This window comes from Anguilla anguilla, chromosome 4 (assembly GCF_013347855.1).
Source record: "Anguilla anguilla isolate fAngAng1 chromosome 4, fAngAng1.pri, whole genome shotgun sequence".
Classification (NCBI taxonomy): Eukaryota; Metazoa; Chordata; class Actinopteri; order Anguilliformes; family Anguillidae; genus Anguilla; species Anguilla anguilla.
Genome location: NC_049204.1, coordinates 29,149,921 through 29,170,235, shown reverse-complemented (window position 1 = coordinate 29,170,235; position 20,315 = coordinate 29,149,921). Strand labels below are relative to the sequence as shown.

The 20,315-nt window shown below is 44.5% G+C and overlaps 1 protein-coding gene across 6 annotated transcripts in view; it reads right to left on the bottom strand.

Moving 5' to 3' along the window:
* nr5a2 (nuclear receptor subfamily 5, group A, member 2) overlaps positions 1–20,315 on the bottom strand; it is a 50,376-nt gene that overhangs the window by 5,704 nt on the left and 24,357 nt on the right. For all 6 annotated transcript variants that reach the window (XM_035415973.1, XM_035415971.1, XM_035415976.1 and 3 more), the window contains 2 exons: positions 15,334–15,453; positions 11,013–11,160 (listed from right to left, as the gene is read on the bottom strand). In XM_035415973.1, the coding sequence (XP_035271864.1) occupies positions 11,013–11,160; positions 15,334–15,453 (268 nt within the window). The remainder of the gene's footprint in view (positions 1–11,012; positions 11,161–15,333; positions 15,454–20,315) is intronic.

Here is a 20,315-nt window from a genome sequence, read left to right as displayed (position 1 = left end):
TGAAGGGGAGGACGTACGCAACAGCGTGTTAAATAGACACTAAAATGTTTCATATATTAAGTATTTCTGTGCAGAAAGCAATTTGTATCACTCGACCAAAGTAAGTGTAACACTACTGTATATGAAAGAAATTCAATCTATCATTAATGAAATACATGCCTGTTGAAATATGTACTGAAATGCAATACATTTTCAAGGCTAAGACGCACTTTGAAAAGGAGGAAGTATATTTGAATCGTACAGTAGCATTTTAATAGAAGGACAGAAATGTTAGTCAGAGAGGAGACCCAGCGACCCACACACAAACGGAATAAACAATGGGTCCTTATGTTTCTCTGTCTCTCAGCACTTTTGGAAAAACTGGGTTGTATTCAAGTGTTTTACACAAATATGTGTGAGTGCGTGTGTGTGTGTGTTTATGAGAGAGACAGAGAGCATGAAATACATTGACAGTCTTGTTTATGATAAAGTGACAGAAAATCATTCAGGGGTCAAGTATCCCCACTTCCTTTAAAATCCTAGAGCAGCAAAACTCCCACCAGTAATGGAACGCACACCCTTAATGAGGTCATTAAAGCCAAGTTCCCATCAATATGTTTTTTCTTTCTTTTTGACAAATTTGAATTAATAATTCAACAGAGTGCCTGGGGATGTATATTTTCTGTATGAAGGACAGTTAATCCATAGTGTCATTTTTTTTCCTATACATATTCAACTTTTCCCCCCCTCTTTCTCTCTCTTTCTCTCTTGATGATGAACATAGTGCTGACTAAAGAAAAAGATGTCATTTGCATATCCCTCTCTGAGGCTGGTTCTTTGGTCCTGTGACACAGGAGGAAACTGCCAATACGTTTTTTTATTTCATTTTAATTTTTTTGTGTGGTTATGTGTAACTTATTCAGCTACATCGCCTGAAACACTGTCCTTGCCCAGGCGGGTAACGGAACATGACAGGTTTGTGACTCTGCGCGCGTAGCCTTTCACAAACAGTATACCGTCCACTAAAGCACACGCTCAGGACATGATCTGCGTGCACTGAAAGGCCTGGAAGGAACAATTTAGAGAGACAATTTATTTATAAAAACACAGTCCGTCGGCTTTATGTAACGCAGACGTCTTCCTGTTTGGATTCCGCTGATTTTGTTGGAAGACACAAACAACGCCGTGGGAGAGAAGTGCAGTTCCCCACAGCTGTCAGAAATTGCTTTCTTAATGCAGCCGTTCAGCTCTGACTAATGAAAAAGCTTCCCCTTACACTCGACGATGCTCTCACTCGGAGGAAACGTTTCATTCATTTTCAAGCATTACCGTCCGCCCTTGGACGCAAAAAAACGACACGCAGGCCGCCGCCCGACTTTGGCACGCTCTCGCCGATGTCGTAACATCAGACGCTTCTCGTAGAAGTGAGCGCACGCGGCGACACGTGCCAAAAACAACGCAGGTCCGCGGGCCAGATGGCCGAATGCAATGCTGCATCGCGGCGGTCTCCGCATCGCGCGCGGAGGAAGTCGCTGGAGCGGCCTCGCGCCCTTTCCTGGCCCATTCTGAGAAGCTGTCAGTTTTGGTAGTCATGGCCACGAAAGAACCGGACCAGATTTTGGCCGACTGCAGGCATTAGACTGCGCGCACCTGCTTTCTGGCTGTGCTGGAATAAAGGCTTTGGCCTGTGCTGTTTGCTAAAGCTGTCAGACCCGTGACACACACACACACACACGGCTCATGTTGTCCCTGCCTACAGCAGCCGTGGCTGGTCAGGGTTTATGTTACAATAGCTGAGGAGAGATAATTAGACTTGTTTTCAACAGAAAGACAGCCCAGGCGGCAGAAGACATTGTTGTCCTAAATATACACTTGTTTTATTTGGGGGGTGGAGGGTGCTGTAGAGTATAAGAGCCATGGGCATAGCACCTGTTGGATCATACGCTCTGCATTTTAGATGGTTTCTAATTTCACTGCTCAGTTCTCTGTCAGGGCCTCGGAATCACAGTGTATCAAGGTCAGGGAGAACAGGGCTCACAGAGCAAATGCTTGACTTTGCTGAGGAACTGACTTTTCCTCAGTCCTTCAGTTCCTGTTTTATTGAATGCTGTTATTATTGAGTGTTTTATCAATTTACAAAATCATTTATCACTTTGAGTATGGAATCGGGGGGGTGGGCGGTTTGTTGTATTGTGTGAAGCACTTTGTGTTACATTTACTTGTATGAAAAGTGCTATACAAATAGAGTCTGATTGACTGATTGATTGATTGATTGATTGAAAATGGCACATATTCCAATAACTGGGCCTTTACCATTCCCCAACTGCAGTCAACTACAGTACAGGACCTCCCCCATGTTTTAGAGGAGCCTCTGAAAGGCTATAAGCTCTGCCCGTGGCCCCAGCCTGGGGGCCCATCTTCCCTCTGCAGTTTCTGGGGGCCCCCAGGCTTCCAGAGAGAGGCAGGCCTTTCATAGCCGCGCTGCAGCAGCGCACAGCGCCCACGTTCGCCCCGCGTGACCGCCGACAGCTTTATAGATGGCCGCCGCACAGAGATGCCTCTGCGGAATCAATACAGAAATGACAAGTTTTTATGTCGAGGCTGTGTAGCTGCTCATCTGTGTTTGTGTGTCCTGTTTAAATAAGCCGGGCGGCGCGCGGATCAATAGGTACCCCGAGCGTGGCTATTGCCGCTTCTCGTTTTCCTATCACTCACGCCGCCGCCATCCGCTCGGGGCTCGCGCTCCCGCGCGCTACCGCGGGGAACGCCAGGCCTGCGTTGTTTCCGCAGGCCCCGCCTTCAACCGGAAAAGAGCACCATCGCGTACGCGTCAACACGCCGCCGAGGGTCAAACAGCATCTTGCTCACTCCGCACAGCATGTGCTGAAAACCTCAAGACACGACTGGGGTGACTTATAGTCGGGGATGGGACTTCTCTGATGTGCTTTAGCAACGTCAAGCCAGTGCTCCCTGAACATGCAACCGTGCTGCTGTATATTTAAAAATTTTTATGAAGTTTAGTCTATTGATCCACAGTAAACAGGGGACCCGTCTAGCATCCAAAAAACCAACACACTTCCCCTTCTGGAAATGACTGTAATTATTGTACATTATGTGAAAAATAGCTCAATAAAAATGTGTAAAGTCAAGAATGATAAGTTTGCCCCAAGACAAATATGTTTATGTAGGATATGATATGTCCTACAGGTCAGCTGTTATTATACATCTTTGTGCTGTATAATTGCTTGCAAGGTGTTTTCTTATGAATTATTTTAATTTGTAACAATTCAGGAACGAGTCAGTATTGAATCACTTCTAAAGCATACAGCAAAGATAAGAAAAGTAACAAAACAAAATAATAAAATCTTAATCTTCTTACAATCTTCTCAAAAATATATATTAGACAGAGCATAATCTGTATTTCTAAAACCTGTACCTAAAATTCGACTGAAATGACAAAAAAAAAAAAAATCTCAGCATTGTTGTCTCCAACAAAAGCAATTTAAAAAAAAACTAAACGAGATGAGCTCCCCTGCACATGATTGATATTTCCAGTGCAGGTATCACTTAGGAGACACCTGACATGCAGTCAGCGAGCTCCGAGCTCTCCTGGACTGTTAAGTACCTGGGTACAGGCGCAGCGCACGTTATGCACCCGGTAATAAAAGTTGGCCATTGATTTCCTGTAGCTGCTTGTAACTGTTAATGTTGACACATCAACGGCCAAAGGAAAGCACAGAGCTTAATAGCAGTCCGAGAAGGTGGACATACAGGAAGGGCCCGATAGTAAATCACAGAATCTATCCCAGGAATCGATACGACAGTAACTGTAAGTGTTCCCCTGCTTTCCTAATGTTTTATAATAAACTGACAGCATGTAATAAGGGTACGGGGGAGAGGAGAGGCACCAACAGTAATACCTCGCCGTCTCCTAAATCACTGCTCGCAGGAAAGGTGTTTTTTTTAGAGAAACTAGGAAAACACCATTCGCTTTGCGTTTGCTTGCTTGCCAGGATATTCTTGGTTTCATGATGCTAAAATGTTATGGTGCTTAAATAAAACGTTTAAAAATTATGAAATGGATTTTTAAAAATGTGTCAGCAGTCTCCATGCTAGACATTTTGCACCAAAGTTGTGAACCACAATGTGTCAGTCACAGTGATTATTCATGTTTATTTAAACTGGCATAAGAAAAATACAATGGCAGCTATGTCACTTTTTGTTCAAGATTGTAAAAATTTATATATAGCAATAATCATCAATGGGGATCCCCACCCAAAAATCATCATTTGGTATGCTCCCTCTTGCCCTCAAAATAATTGGCATGGCCCATATTTCATGAACCAAAACCAAAACCTCCTTTTGTATCTGCAAAATATCTTTTGTAATGATGATGTCATTGTGGTACAGATCCTCGTTATCATTTAAGTAACTGGAGGTGTCTTGTGAAATGGAGAACATGTATAATGGTGACAGTCTTTCTCTCTAGCCTAAGTCCCAAACACAAAATGTAAGCAACATGCAGCTTGTTTTTTTGCAGTGTACCTGAGCTGCAACATTCACAGAATTTTCTAAATGCATTCTCTACAATAAAAGGTGGTGTTATACCCTGTTGAAAACATTGTTTGGGATGGGGTCCTGTACATTTTCTTTGTTATGGGCTTACATATTACATGCAAGTAATTTGAAATGAGGTAGATATATTTTTCACAAGGTGAGGTACAACATATTTTATACAGATTTCTTGCACTGATTTCTCCTTTAATGTTGATATAACTATATATTTTTTTCTAAAAAATCAACACAACCAGGTCCCACACTAAAGTGAGAATAGTATATGAATTTCACCATAACATAACATAACCATGTAACCTGACAGCAAGAAATTGGATTTTAATATAACAATTTTTTTAATATAATAATGCAATCAGACCACTGGGGTCAGTAAAAAATACCAAATATTGAAATAGTGTAATATTTGGGAAAAAATGTGTACACTTTTGAAATTAATAAAAACATTGCAGGGAATAACTGTTGATATACTTCATACATGCACCAGTCAAATGTAATGAACAGCTTTGTCTGACTTGCACACATTTACATATTTTAAATACTTCAATATACCTTATAAGGCACCATGTAGCTCATTAAAATTATTTTTTCAGATAAATGGAATGTTCTGTCATTTGTAATTTGTGTCCAGGAAAAACCTCCAGAACACAAATAAAAAATGCATTTATTCATTCATTAATTTATTAATTACTTGCCACAGTATTGGTATGGGAGTACTGAATATAAAAATATTGCCCATCCCGATGTAAAAGGAGTGCATTGAGCCAACGTTTTTGTCTTCACAGTTTTGACTATAGAGGAAATCTCAAGCAAAGATTTTTTATTTGATAACACAGCTGCAGCACTACAGTACATAATGAGCGCTGTCATTTAAATTATTTGTAGCATTGCACCACAACACTGTCAGACATTCTGACATGAAATCATCATCTCATTGAATGCAGACTAAATAAATGTATGGGATGATAGTATACTGATCTGAAGGAAACACTGTAAGGGGTGAGCAGGTGCAAACATATACTGCAGGGGAAAATCTGCATCAGGAAACAGAAACCCACAGAACTCCATTGAATATAGCGTAGTGAGTACGTACGTAACGTGAATTGTGGAAATAGGAGAGGCAGGGAACGGGTGGGTTTTATTAAACAGACCTGATGTGAGGTAAGGAGGGAAGAGGTCAAAGGTAAAGCGCTGTAATTCTGCGAGACTCATATTTAATGACAGCAGCCTGCCGCAGAGCTCTGGTAATAACGCTGTTCTTGGAGATCTGGAGCTTTTAAAGCTTGATAAAGTCTGAAAGCCTTTTAGGATCTCATTAAAGACCAGGTCTGAAAGTGCTCGCAATGAGTGTCTTCGGGTTGCTTTAGATTTCTGGCACCAGAAAAGATATTAAAGCACACTTCCCTATCAGACCCTACACGCGCATTCTGGGCTTTCTAAATCTGAGATGGAGGCACATCAGAATGTTTACATGCAAGCCTGAATATATACCAAGAAGAAGGTTTTGAGAAAAATAAATATAAAAAGAAAAAATATACACTTGTAATATATGCAATTGAATCCATGTTCCCAATGCACGTAAAAGCCCCGAGATGTATTATTTTTCCACAGAGGTCTTATTAACCTTTAAAGCTGTAAATATGAAGGCATATTCTAATTTTCACAATATCAAAGTAATGTAAAGAGAAGAAATGAAAAAACACATATAGCAGGATATATTTTCTACAGAAAATTTGTACATAATTTAACATTACGTTACTAAACAAAACACAAAATGGACTGGCATGTACTGTGGGTTCATGGGAACCAGTAGTAGCCTGAAAGGGAAGGCTTTCTGATTATAACTGGTCCCAGGTCAGGTCTCTCTTTCTCCCTTTTTATCTTCATTTCATTTCATTTCTCTACGTTCCTGGGGCTGCCTGGCTTCCGCTGACCCTCCGCAAAGCCCCCTGTTTCCCCGCTACGGGCCTCCGTCCGTCGTCCTGGTTTATACGCGTATTGATCCGGCCCAAACGCGCAACTTCCAAATGACTTACTGCCCGTCACTGACAAACTGCTTGGCTCACTAGAAAAACCTTCCCCTATTATCTTGCATTTAATTAAGACATAGCTGCAGTTTTATGCACCATTATTCGCCCCGGCCGGGTCTCAGAAGCATAAATATTGAACCGTCGCAGGGTCTGAATGTTAATCAATCCTGACTGAATTCCAAACGATTTCATACATTTCAGGAAATGAATATTTGCCTGTATTATTCTCCCATGCATACATTACTTAACTCCGGGTGCACATGATGGGCACCAATGCATTGATTCTGACAAGTGAAAGAAGGCATGCCTGCTTCATTAAGGTCTCCCTATGTGGGAATGTGAATTTTGGAGGGGGGGGGGGGGGGGGGGGCAGGGGTGGGTCGAGGGTTGGGAGAAATACCGTTTTTAAAAAAATGGGCTCAACACGTTTCCAGTTTGTTGTTTCAGCAGATTGGCAGGTGACCCCATCACGCCAGGGCAGGGACTTCAGAGAAATGAGGTGAAGATGCTAATGAGAAAACGGTGCTTATTACGTGGGGGGGGGAGCTAGCTGACACCCATGGCCTAACTAATCACCGTGCGTTCGAATTAAGACCCATCTGAGGTGTGCCGAAGGTTGCAAATCTGTCACTCCTTACCCATCGTTTATGGGCTTTAGAGAGGCTGATGCGCAGTGCAAACAGTGCCATTACTTTTATTGCTAATTCACATCAACACGCCTGCGGTTCACAGAAGTGAGGATCTGTGGTGCAGTTATAAATGCCGAGAGGAACAGGGAAAGCAGGCTGCGCTTCAACAGGAATCAAAGTTCCACAGAAAGAGCAATAGAAATTATGAATGCAACAGAACTGTGGCAAAGAAATCAAATAATTTGGTATTTCTTGGCATTCTCTACCTCTTCCAGTAAAAGCAAAGGTGAGTTTGTTTAGCACCCTGCCCACAAATCTCCCCTCAGTCGGGAACACTTATGACACAGGCCTGGCTCTCCTCTGCTTACTTGCTTCTGACAAGTCATGACGGTACTGCTTTACTTACAATTACAACTGACAAGACCTGACCTAGCAGTGGGGTTACCCAAAGTTCCCAAGACTGTATTTTTAACCTCTGTTTCCTGCATCTGGCATGCATACGCATACACACACACGCACACACATGTGCAGACTTACACACACATACATGCACACATACGCTGACACACACACACATACACGCACGCATACACAAACATAAGCACAAATGCTTACACACATACGGGTGCAAATGTGTATGCACACTTACAAGAGTGCTCAAACACGCACACATCACTCTTCCCACAGATAAACACAAGAAACAAGAGAAACATGCGCACATGGATACAGTACATGCACAGACATGGACACACCCACACACACACACACGCACAAACACACACAGAGACACATACAGACATGCCTTCGTGAGAAACAGTTAAACAACAGACACAAATCCACTCGCACATAAGGAAACACTTCCTGTGCCGTGTGACACAAGGACACTTCCTGTTGCGCAAGGCAGGCGCGGGGACAATGCGATCCCTTTACCCGGCGACAGCGTCACGACACCAGGGGTGGAGCAGGAGGGCACCGGGGGGCGGGCCGCGCACCTGCGTGTCATCCACACATTCCTGCGGCCTGTCGGGGAGACGCGCGGGGCGGGGGGGGGGGGGGATCGATGCTGGCTCCGCCATTATTTACCCATTGATAAAGCCTTCAGCGTGACGGAGTGAGAACAGGAACTGTCGGGAGAGAGAGAGATGTCGAGGCAACGCGCCGCCCCGTCCCGAAACCCCACAAAAGACAAGTGACTCCTCCCGGGTCGAGTGATGTCTCTCTCTCTCTCTCTCTCTCCCCTCCTCTTTATCGACACCTGGCCTCACAAAGAGCCCCTGGGCGGCGGACACTGACGGATCGCGACGCGTCTCCGGAGCTGACAGACAACTCTAAGTTAGAGCCCCGCGCGGCGGAGTGGACGACAGGAAGAGGAAATGCGCCTTTGATTTCCTTTAATAGGGCTAATTCGTAAAGCTCAGGAATGAGGAAGGGCCGCGCAGAGGGGCGGGCGAGCGAGGATTTACGCGGGACGCGGCGCCGAATCTGACCTTGCAGGTGCGAGAGCTGACGCGGGAGGCGTGCTGAACGCGGGCCGCCCGCCTCGGCCCGGCCTTGAGCTGACCGCGCGTTTACGTCACATTGATTTTAGGTTTGAATTATCAGAATATTGCCGCCAACGGGAAAGACTTCTTGAACAAAACCCCCTAAAAAAAAAAAGAAGCTGAGAAATGCATGGAATCACAATGGCAGATTAATCTGGGAATGCTACTTCAGCAGGGAGCGAGCGGTGTGCTAATGCTCGAACGCTAAACTGCCATTCCAGCGGAAATACTTCTGGCGCGTAAGAGCGATTCCACATCACCGAAGAGCAGAACCGTCAAACTCCCAGTCAATGCCCTAACCTTCGCAGACCAGCATCCGCAGAGGCCATTCTTTCTGATGTGATGTTAGATTGAACAAAAGTTGAAAAAAAAATCAACTCGGCTGCAGCTTTTATTCTACGTTCATGCGGTATTTTCTTTTTCTTAAGGAAGTTCCTTAGCGCGCTTGCTTGAGCACAGACTTTTCCCAAGTATGAAAGTCCTCTCCGGCCCACCCCCTGGACTCCGGACGCAAAGAATGAGGACAGGATTAGAAAGGGAGGAAGCTGCCCCCCCCCCCCGCGCCGCTCCTCGCTTGCGTTAGCGGCTCGCCAATCACGCGGCGGCGCTTCCGCGTCTCTCTCTCTTTATTTCTATTTTTTTTTTTACAAACCCATTATTAATTGGCTCCAGAGCAGGACCTACGACGGCGGAGGCGGCCGGGGCTGGGCGGGTGAAGGCGGTGTTAATCAGCGCGATTGTAATCTCCCGGCTTTAGCGCTACCCGCTCAGAAGCGCCGCGCCTCTCCGCGGCTCGGGCCTCAACACGGCCGCGGGCTAAACACATCCCTCAGGTGAGCCTTTCATTATGGATGATGCTTCTGAGAAATTATTTAGATAATCAACCCCACCCCCCCACAATCCCACACACACACACACACACACACACACACACACACACACGCACACACACGCACACACACACACACACACGCACACACACACACACACACACACACACACACACACACACACACACAACAAAATAACCGCAGTACTAATCCCACCAGATGGCCAAAGCGCAGGCCTCCCCACTCAGGAAAGCACTTCATTAGGCCCGGATTCACGCTTTGTTTAATCTGCAGAAGAAACTTTCTAGCAGGGAATAAAAAGGATGCGTTTCTTGGTGCAATGCCAATGAGATTTTTTTATTTTACTTTTTAAACCTGCTGTTCCCTAGCAGTTCCTGGTGGTCAATAAGATTATTGTGAAGCAGTGTGTAAAACATGGGTTTTTCAGCTCAGATCAAATGAAGAGATGCAAGAGAGATTACTTCATGCTAATAAACAAGGTGGCTCGTTACAGCTCAAGAGCTCTTGTGGAAGCCTTATGAATTCAAACAACAGTTTGAACACTGAAAACAAATATCCACAATGGGCCAGGCTATTGCTGATCATGACTTTTTTTGTAGTAAGTGAGGAAACTGCAATAACCCCATGTAGCTATTACAACATAAAGAGAAAATATTCTGGTTCAAGATATCGATCTTCATCTTTGTTGAGGGTGTCCATAGACAGTAACCAAAGGGAACCCAGACCTCTGAAACAGCGCAGAAAAGACACTTTGAACAGGTAAGTTTACAGAGTCACAATGACTTCACTGCTAGTGGCAGCCCACAGGCTGCAGGTGTTAATACTGTCTCATACAGGAAGGCCTCATCTCAGCTGAGAGATGTGCCGGTAGTGCGAATATCAGCAAGCACCCAACGCAGGTACATTCATCTTTCCCTGCAGCCGACGCCTCTGGCTGTGTCGGTGAACCGCTGAAAAATCAACAGAAACTCCAGCCTGACCGCTTAGCGCCGTTTTCACCACTTAAAAAACAACAGCGCTGAACAACTTCCTCACATCTCCGCCCTCCGGTGCGAAGGCGCGTCATGACGAACAGTCGTGCCATATTACAAGGGAAATGGCATCAATAACGCAACATGGATGAATTGTCATCGCTGCACATTTTTTCCCGGGACCACGGCGCAGTGCTCCATTAAGCCCAGTCTTCCCAGGTCTCCGAATATGGGCGTGAAATTGTTGCACACATAACAACCGCGGCGTTGTCTTTTTATCAGTGTGAAGTAGCGTTTAGAGTCTCCTGGCAGATTCCAAGGTCCTCCGATGACCTTGGGGGAGACTGAGAGTATAAATCTACGCAAGGGAGCCTCTGTCTTCTGCCTCCCCTCCCCCTTCCTCCACACACACACACACACACACACACTCCGCACTCACCCAGGCTGAAGAGAACCAGGAACTTGAGGCAGACGAACTCCCTCTGGTCAAACTGCAAGGAGCGCAGCTTCCCCACCAGGTCCTGTGCGTGGCTCATGAGGTTGTTCAGAGTGGCTCCAGCTTGGGAGGCAATCACGGCGTAGTCCACCTAAAGCAGGGGAGAGAGCGGGGCGCTCCTGTTACACAGGTCTGAAGCACAGGGTCCCAAACCCACCTCACAGGGACTCTGCGTACCACAGAGCGCCAGGTCGCCCAGCCGTGGGGAACTGTTTGGGGTTAGCCTACGCTGAAATATACACGCGGCCCTTTATGCAATGCGTTTATTTTAACCCCCACCCCCCACAAAAAAACCCCAATCCCAATGGGCCAGTTATAACTGTACAGTATCCTATGTAGTGTTCCCACAGTATATAAGATTGTCTTTGTGTTAGATTATTGCACGCGGTGTTCCATAATCACGTCACGCTACATTTTATGTGCCAAAGTGCATAATTGAAGTAAGTGAAACCTATATGTTGTTTCCCATTTAGTTATGCTTCTGTTATTGGACACTATGATCAAAATTACACATTTCATTTAGAATAATTGAGGGTGACACAAAAGTGTTTATAAGTCCTATTAACCTCTCAATTTTGTATTCCGATATTTATTATTGCTTGTTAATTATGCTAACATATGCTAACTGTGCTCCAAGCTAAATGCTTACAGGGCTAGCACATGTCTACCCGGCTTTTCTACATTAAACACAGCGATGTTTGCCATAGTCTTGAACAGCTGTCTGAGAGTCACAGAAAGAGCCACTGATAACTGCAGCAATGTGTCGGTGTGTAAGGCAGACTCTGCATGATTATCAGCATTCTTGGTCCTAGTACTGCTCATACATCTCTGCAAGGTCCAGCAAGTGCATTTAGCAACAGGTTAGAGAGAGTCACAGTCTCATTTGGCTTTTTCCAAACATAAAGCTACTTGCTACTGAATGATCAATTTCCATTTTCATGCTCTCTTGGGGGAAATGACAACTACTAAAGAGAACATCAGCAACATGAGAAGTCATAATTACAAATTTAACAGATTACTAGGATGTAAAATCCTAATCTTTTCTCTGGCCATCTTTCTGGCCTCCAGCAGTCTTGATGCAGGACGTGCAGTCACATTATTAAATGGATTTTGTTTTCAGGTTCAAATCTTTAAACATGGATTAATGCATGTTTTCTCTGTTTTTGTATGTGTGTGTCTATTGACACCATTTTGTTATTCTGCTGGTCTATACATACAGTGAGCGCACAAACAAAAATAGCCTAATGAAAACTCACTCCTGTCTTTAGCTTGGTATGGCAGATATGCTCTCAGCCCAACACCCCCACCCCCACCCCCCCTCCCCACACCCCCTTGGCTCCTGTTAAAGCCTGGCCTGCACGCCACACTGTATATCTTATCAGCACAGTGGGGAGAGGGAATGAGGGCAAAAGTAGCATGATAATCAAGATCAAATAAACAGAGGCTCTGCGTTTACCCTTCCTCCTCCGCTCCTGGACACTGGCGCTGTCCGCCAGGCGGGGGGTGCGCTCGGGCCCCCCGGGGGGTCTCGCGCGGGCCCCGTGGCCCACAGCTACTCTTTCAGGTGCACTTAATATCTGCAGCAGCAGCACATTTGACTGGGAGGCAAGTCCTCAGCTGCCACTCACCGTAAGCAGGCCATATTAAATTTTTATATTTATTGACAATTCATTACCATAATTGACTGCACTAGGGTTTCTGGAAGAAGGTAGACGGTAGCCTCCTAAGCACAGGAAGGGGTCCCCCGAGCAGGATTTGCAATTAAAAACCAGGCAGATTGGAATTTATTTATTGTGCAAATATGATGAGTAGAATTTTTTAGCTTGAGCTGGAGAATTCCAGATGCACACTGGGTCTCCCCCAACGCCCCCTCCCTTCCCCCTCCCTCTCTCCCTCCCTCTCTCCTTTTTTAAGGCAGTAAAAAATTATGAGTCAGTGAAAAGCATAACCCCCCCAAAGGTGTCAATCAATTTACATAAAATCAACTGTGCATGAAATAACTTAAATGAAAAACCAGGGCCTGGCTGGTTCATCTCGCATTATGGCCTTACCCGCAATAAAAAGCTCCACTGTGGAGAAATGACAACAAACATGTTTGTCACATATATTTTCTGTGTTCTGGGATGGAAAATTGCCCATGATGCATAATGGCAAACGAAATGTTTTTGTAGTGCGTCCACAGCTTCTCTTACCAGTGGAGACAATCTTCAAGAGCTGTTTCGGCTACTCATAAAATTCTATGCATTAAGAGCTAATCAACATTCCCGGGCTGAAATAAAAAAGGAATACCTGGTACTGAACTGAACTACATAAAATACATTACACGCCATATTCCCCGGCTCTGTGGAGGTGTTATTCTCAATGGACTTTGCTTTCAGGCCTGACAGCTTTTTCCCGACTTGACCATGAAAAAGCCATAAACATTGACTTAAACTAGATTGTGTTAAAAAAAAAAAGTACCTGAATAGCGGAGACACAATTTTGAAGTTTCAGTACACTGAGCATTAGCGAAACCTTGTTTACGCAGCCTTATCGGAGAGCTGACTATGGGTTAACACAGCAAATGCTATCTGGTATATAAAAAAATACAAAAATAAAACATTTCTGGTATTTTGTTAAAAAACAAAAGAACACAAATGTACGTGTATGCGGCGTTCAGATTGCCCAGAAGGTCAGATAAGCCCGGGCGCTGGGGAGGGAGGCCGCTGAGGCAGGCCGTGAGACGGACGCTCGCTCTCACAGCTCACGGGCGTCGCCCCGCTTCGGAGCTAATCCAGCTTGGCGAGCGGATCAATGGCGCCGCGCGCCGTCACGAGAGCGCCTGGCCTCTCCCTGCCCGTACGCTTCCTGGGAATCTGATAATATTTACACACGCGGGCCAGGGCGGAGGGGGGCGGGGGTTGTAGATGGCGGATCACACCTCTGACGCTAACTGAAAGGGACCGCACCACCCTGGGACTCCACAAACAAAGTCCGTAAAAAAAACAACAAAAAAAAAACAGCGGCCTTATCGGCCGGGAAATTAATTGCGGCGGTGTTCTGTAAACAAGGGCGCTACCTCTCCCCGTTCCTCACGCCGCCGGCTCAGTGCTGGGGGTTATGGAGGTAGCTGCAGGAGGAAGGTGGCTGTCACTCCGTGGCCGGTGGAGAATAATGGAAGATAATGAATGCCTTCTCCCCACAGACCCCATTCACACCAGCTGTTCATTAACCAGAATATGCAAACCAGCCCCGGCCCCCGTTCTCCCCCCTGCTACCGCACGCCTCTCCCAGCTCACTGGCGGCCCCCTTCTTATCAGACGCAGATCAGGCGCTGTGGAGGTGGGGGGGGGGGGGCCTGCTCGAGGGACCGCGGACGCGGCGCGGCCTCTCCACGCCAGCCAAGGCGGGGGGGGGGAGGACTACAGCGGCTCGCGGGCCTCGCCACTCTACCGCCGTGCGGGGAATGCAGAGCTCGACACGCCGCCTCAACGCCATCCTCAAATGAACTCTCCCCCGCTCTCGCTCTCTCTCTCTCTCTCTCTGTCTCTCTCAATAATACTGTCAGAGGAAAATACGATTAAGCAGCAAACTAATGCGCACAAAACAACAGGGCAAATCTCTGTCTGTTTGAGATGGAACTGCTTAACCCTCAATCTTCTGTCACTGCCCCAGAGGCACCCTGTGATGTATTTGTCCCGCAGCCCCCAGTCTACAGCACAATATATCTCTCATTCACATTTTACTGGGTCCTCCATTTCCAGTCCGCCGGTCCAAAATTTGGAGAGCGGCTCATTTAGACAGACTGTATAAATAATTTATAAGAGTTCAGATTTCTTTGCTTGGCTCACAGCATTTATCAGTGTATTCATTACTGCCTATTTAAACTTCTTTGAATGTGGTGCTATAAACAGATTGACTAAGGAATTAAAAGTCCTGCTGTGACGACTGCATTGGCTAGGCCTAAGGCATCACACCAGCAAATGAGGAGGTCCTCTGAGCCTTGAAAGGTAAATCATATACATTTTATTGCCCCGAATGTTGCATGCTTAATTCACTGCTTTATTTATTCTCTTATGGAGTCTTGATAAAAAATGCATAATTGATTATTCCGGTCACATTAAGTTATACCTATAAGTGTAATCTATTTTTAATGGAGTAGTGACTGCAAGGGCTGAGCAGTCGATAGCACTTTAAAGCATGCTGATCCACATACTGAGTGACTGATGAGATCTTGTGGGAGGCTCGGTGTGGAACGGTGCGCGCACACGGACGCACGGCTTACCTGTTGACCTGTAACCAGGAGGATGGAGCCCTCTTTTGTGTGCACCACTTGTCGGAAAATATGATCGAGAATTAAGAGCTCGCTCCAGCAGTTCTGAAGAAGCTTCATTTGGTCGTCAACCTGCCGTGAAGAATAAAAACAAAGAAAAAAGAAAAGAAAACCATGTTTTAGTTATGCACACATTCCCACGTGCGTCTCTGGGAACAAGATTCTCACATGATTGTAATAAACTCATTACACTGAATATTTCAAAAGCAGGCAGAAGTGTGAAATTACAGCATCACTGGGTCGATTGATTTGTTTAAGAAGTATTCTGCTAGGGAATTTCAGTGTTATGATTAAAAATAAATTGGACAGAACTATAGATTTGGATCAAAGAGTTAACGTTTATTAAATAATGAGCTTCAGATACTTTCGGTTCTGTTTTTTTAAAGAGAACTTTTTCTCACATCTTCACTTTGTATCATTTTGAATCTTTATGTTTGTAGGACATGGGCTTGAGGCTCTGGAGTCCGTGAACTTAGCGGAACTGGCTTGTAGCTTTTTCAGTTTTGCTGTGTCGTTTTATGAACGAATGACAACGGCAAAACATTGAATTTTGTTGAGGTGTTAAATACTTATATTATACTTTCAGAGCATCTCATTTCAGAAATTGTGAAGGGGAGACTCTTATGTGATCATTAATTAGGTTTGTGTCTGTGAGTTAATCAGGGCAGCTGGCAGACCTAACTTAGATTTATTCTCACAGCTCTCCAGTGCTGGGAAGGTTTACAATGTTGACCAAACGCGTAGAAGCTACAGGAGATAGGGCTTTTCTCATGAGAATCCATAGGCACATTCAACTGAGCGGATACTTCTCAGCAACACATGCCTCCATTTGGCAGATCTGCTAATTTATCTGTTTGCCCAATGACACCGAGCTGTGACATCACTCATTCATTATGACAAAATTTCAAATGATCAGTAAAAAAAAAAAAAAGGGTTGGATCTCAGGCCAGGGAAGAGGGACTGTTGACACTGGGCCAGCGGAGAGTCAAACCCTTAAACAACCCGGCCATTGTCATCAACTTTATTTCTCACACCTCTCCGTGTTAATGATTACATCAAGCAATGATTCATACCCAGAGTGAGAAAGATCAGACGGAAAGGGGAAGAAGTGACCAACGAGGGGAAGAGAATCATTTAATCCCCTTTTCCTCAACAAACACCTTTCTGTTGATACTATTATCTCACATTGACTGGACTGAAAGGGAAAATAAACTCAACTCTTTGTTCAGAAATATTCTGAATATTTGTCTAAAAGAGATTCCAGGTAGACAGTCAGTAGTTCAAAGGTAAGCACAAACACCCATGTGGGTAAGGCAGAGGAAACATTTGATTTGTTTCGTATCCGAAGGTATCAGCATTATTAAAGAGGCAGCTATAATATGCATAAGGCAAACCATTACCTTGACATTCCTTACTTGCAAATTGCACATTTCATATTTCCATTGTTACCATTGATTGTTTTGGCTGATGGGACTCTGTTTATCCGATGCTCAGCCAAAATATGCTTGGCTTCAATTATTTGGTCTAGACAGGATGGAAAACTGAAGATGACTTTGGCTTTATCTGCAGTACAATAAGGGTGCTTCAGAAAACATTTATGATTAAAACACTTGTCCTTGCACAAAATCATTTCAAATGATTAATGCTGTCCGATTTTACATACACAAGGGTTTTTTTGTGTCATAAGCCACATTCTCTGGCCAATAATGAATTAAATTAAATTAACATGGTAATTCTAGAAATGTTAAATGACTGTTTTATTGAAATAAAATAATTATTTATTAAGGATGTAGGCTCAAGGAGATCTCACAATGACGCAGTGAAAGGAGCACGCACATGAACATAGGGGGTGAAAATCAACCAGCGATGTACAGCCCATACTGTAAGTCCAATGTGTGCGACAGCAACTAAGAGACAGCACTGATTAATTCTGACCTCTACCACAACTTTTTGACAACAGTTGGGACCATTTTATTTTTTTGGGTTTGCAGCTGGAGGCACCGTTCTGATGCAAAATGCAGATGTGGTCGTTCAACCCAGCGGAGAAACCCAGCGCCCACTGTTTAAAATGCCTAACCCCCCCCACCACTCCCACCCCACATCTCAGCGCCGCTGCCAAAGACATGCCCGGCCTTCAAAGCCACACGTCAACGGGCGAGAACTGGTTATGAGCTCGAATCAAAGGGCTTTCCCCTCAGCCACTCAAAGCCATGGTCAGAAACGGGACAGGCGTGCCAGGAGGGGAAGACGTTCCGCTCTGCGGAGGACGGCGGAGCCAGACGAGAGAGCGAGGGGGACGCAGAGACGGGGCTGACGGTTTTAAGCGCGACAGACACTTGCGTTTCCCTGTCGAGCCGTTCCTGCGCTCCATCTTCACAGGGCACATCCAGACGGGGCTTTCATCACAGAAACGAGCCTCTCCCCGAGACTCCAGCCCAGCAGGAGACCAAGCAGCCGCGGCACAAGGGAACGTGTGTCAGAACAACAGCACAATAAACTGCTATTATTTCTAGACAGTGTGAAAAGCACATTTTTTTCTTTCTTCATTGTGTTATTTATGACCCTACATGGGCAAAAGATAACAACTAGTCAAAAGAATTCTGTTCCTTACAGGTATAGCTTTACATTTAATGTGGAGGTTTTTATCTTTTTACTGCAGTGTACAAAGTTCAAAGTAGACATTGTTAAGACTATATAGGAAGATGGACAAGCGTATTTATGAGGATTTGTTAATGTTTACCACATACTATGAAGACACAAAGCAAATATGAAATTTAGAGAAATCGGTCAATCAATTAGATAATTTAAACAAAACCTCAACAGAATTTTTGTATTATTATTTTTTTTTCAGTCTAAAACAATGGACATGCACTCTAAGTGTACTATGCTCTTCCAGAACATGCCACTCCGCAGTTCAGTAGTTGTGTAGATCATGACCATTCATGTAGCTCTTCGCAACCAGGAATAAAGTGTTGCAACACAGAGCCTGATGTTTGTACAGTTTCGGGTTAGAGACGCAGAGCCAGGAATAGCTGCCTCACACCAAGTTGTGGACTGCTGTGGTTTGGTGCCAATGCTGTTGTAATACAGGACGCCGCCCCAACCCTCCAACATTCACACATTTCCATCGTCAGTCCATAATTCTACGCACTCAAACACATGTCAAACCCTGAGGTGCAGCAATAGAGTAAGGAATTATATCTCACAAACATAAAACTGTTATGCTAATCTCTCCATTTTAAAATGTGTTTCGCAATTCGCTTTTTTTTGTTGGTTTTTTTTAAAACAGGGATCTCCTTTCATAATGTATAATGAAATACAGCTATTCTCAAAGAAACTGAGTTAACACCTTCACAGTATAGCCATTCAGGCATGACCAACCTCTCTACACACTCGTATTCAGAACTGATGTTGACTTTATATTGAGGTCATGTGAATAGTTAAATTAAATAAGTAATATAATAAATCAATACAAAATATACACGCAATAAATAAAAATATATACAAAATGTAAAGTAACTGAACTGAACTGGCACCTAAAAGTAATATTTATTAATTATTGCTTTCCAGTAGAATCTGCTAATAATGGTTTGGAGTCCAAAATTTCTAATGTACCAGACAATCTTTTGCTTTTATTGGTAGATTGCCACAAGCATTGTTAAGCATGCAGTAACACTGTATAATGAGGATACACAGCTGGACCTATTTTTAATAAGAAGATTCATTTTTGATGTTCCTTAATGAACAGATTAATTGTCTCCTTACAGTGTTTCTTAATGAACAGATTAATGGACTCCTTTCAGTGTTTCTTAATGAATATAATATTTACCCTCAACACTGAGCACATCTTCAAATTACTTCTGCATGAAAGCAATTTTAATATTTTCTGGCTACACATAAAATCGTTGCTTTTAAAAACAAAAGAGAAGTTCATTCCAGTTCAAATCAATTCACGCGGTGCTCTAACATTCTGCAGCCGTGACCCACTAAAATCCCGCCCTCTGCTATGACATCAGAAACTCTTCATTTAAGAGAAAAGAGTTCATACGTTTTCACTACTGTGGAAACGAAGTGCATTACTCACCACAGTGAGTATTTCACTAACACATTTTTTCCTTTGACCAAACTCATTCTGTTGCCAAGATCTGTGGGTTTCAGTGTGCGTGAAAGAGAACAAGAACCCACTTCAGGAAATTGTGCTCTGCTGCAAATTTAGGTAATTGCGACCATTTTTCAAGCTCTGGTGGTGAATGGCGGGGTTTCCATTACACTGGCGTTAGAGGGGCTGCGTTAGAAGAGGGCGTGCAGCATTGTCGATTCTAATTCCACAGATATGACACACACTCTGCCTGATGTGTAAAAGTCAACCTTCTCCTGCTGAGGGACCTGCGAACCACGCTCACTTCAGATCATTATGCATTGTACCTATTCCAGATCCTCTGAAAATCTTATTATTTACAGTGCCACTGTCTCTGTCTGCGCCTCATGCATGTTAGACTGCAGTGGGAGCACTCAACATGCCAAGATATCTATCAGGTGGCTGCCAGTGCTCAGAACTCCGCCCCCACCACCCCCCCACCCACCCCTACCCCATCCTAATTCCTGTCCCTGTCACCGTCCTGTGATTATACATTACTGCTCATGTTTCGGTGTGGTCCTTATCTCGCCCTTCTCAAACACAGACAAACTGCAGGAAAAGGGTCTGCTCTCTGCAGCGGGGTTTGCTGACAGCTAAAGCAATCGGCAAAAGGAAACCCCTTCGCTATTCATTTCCCGATCAGATTTAATAAGTTCAAAAAACCTGCTTTGAGAAAGTTTTCTCTCGCATAGAGCTGAGGCAGATGGATATTTTCCATTCAGTAAAATAAAAGCAAATGGTATTCAGCTCTCCAACTGGGAGGATTTAGGAGTCCTCATAATTCACGGCACAGGTG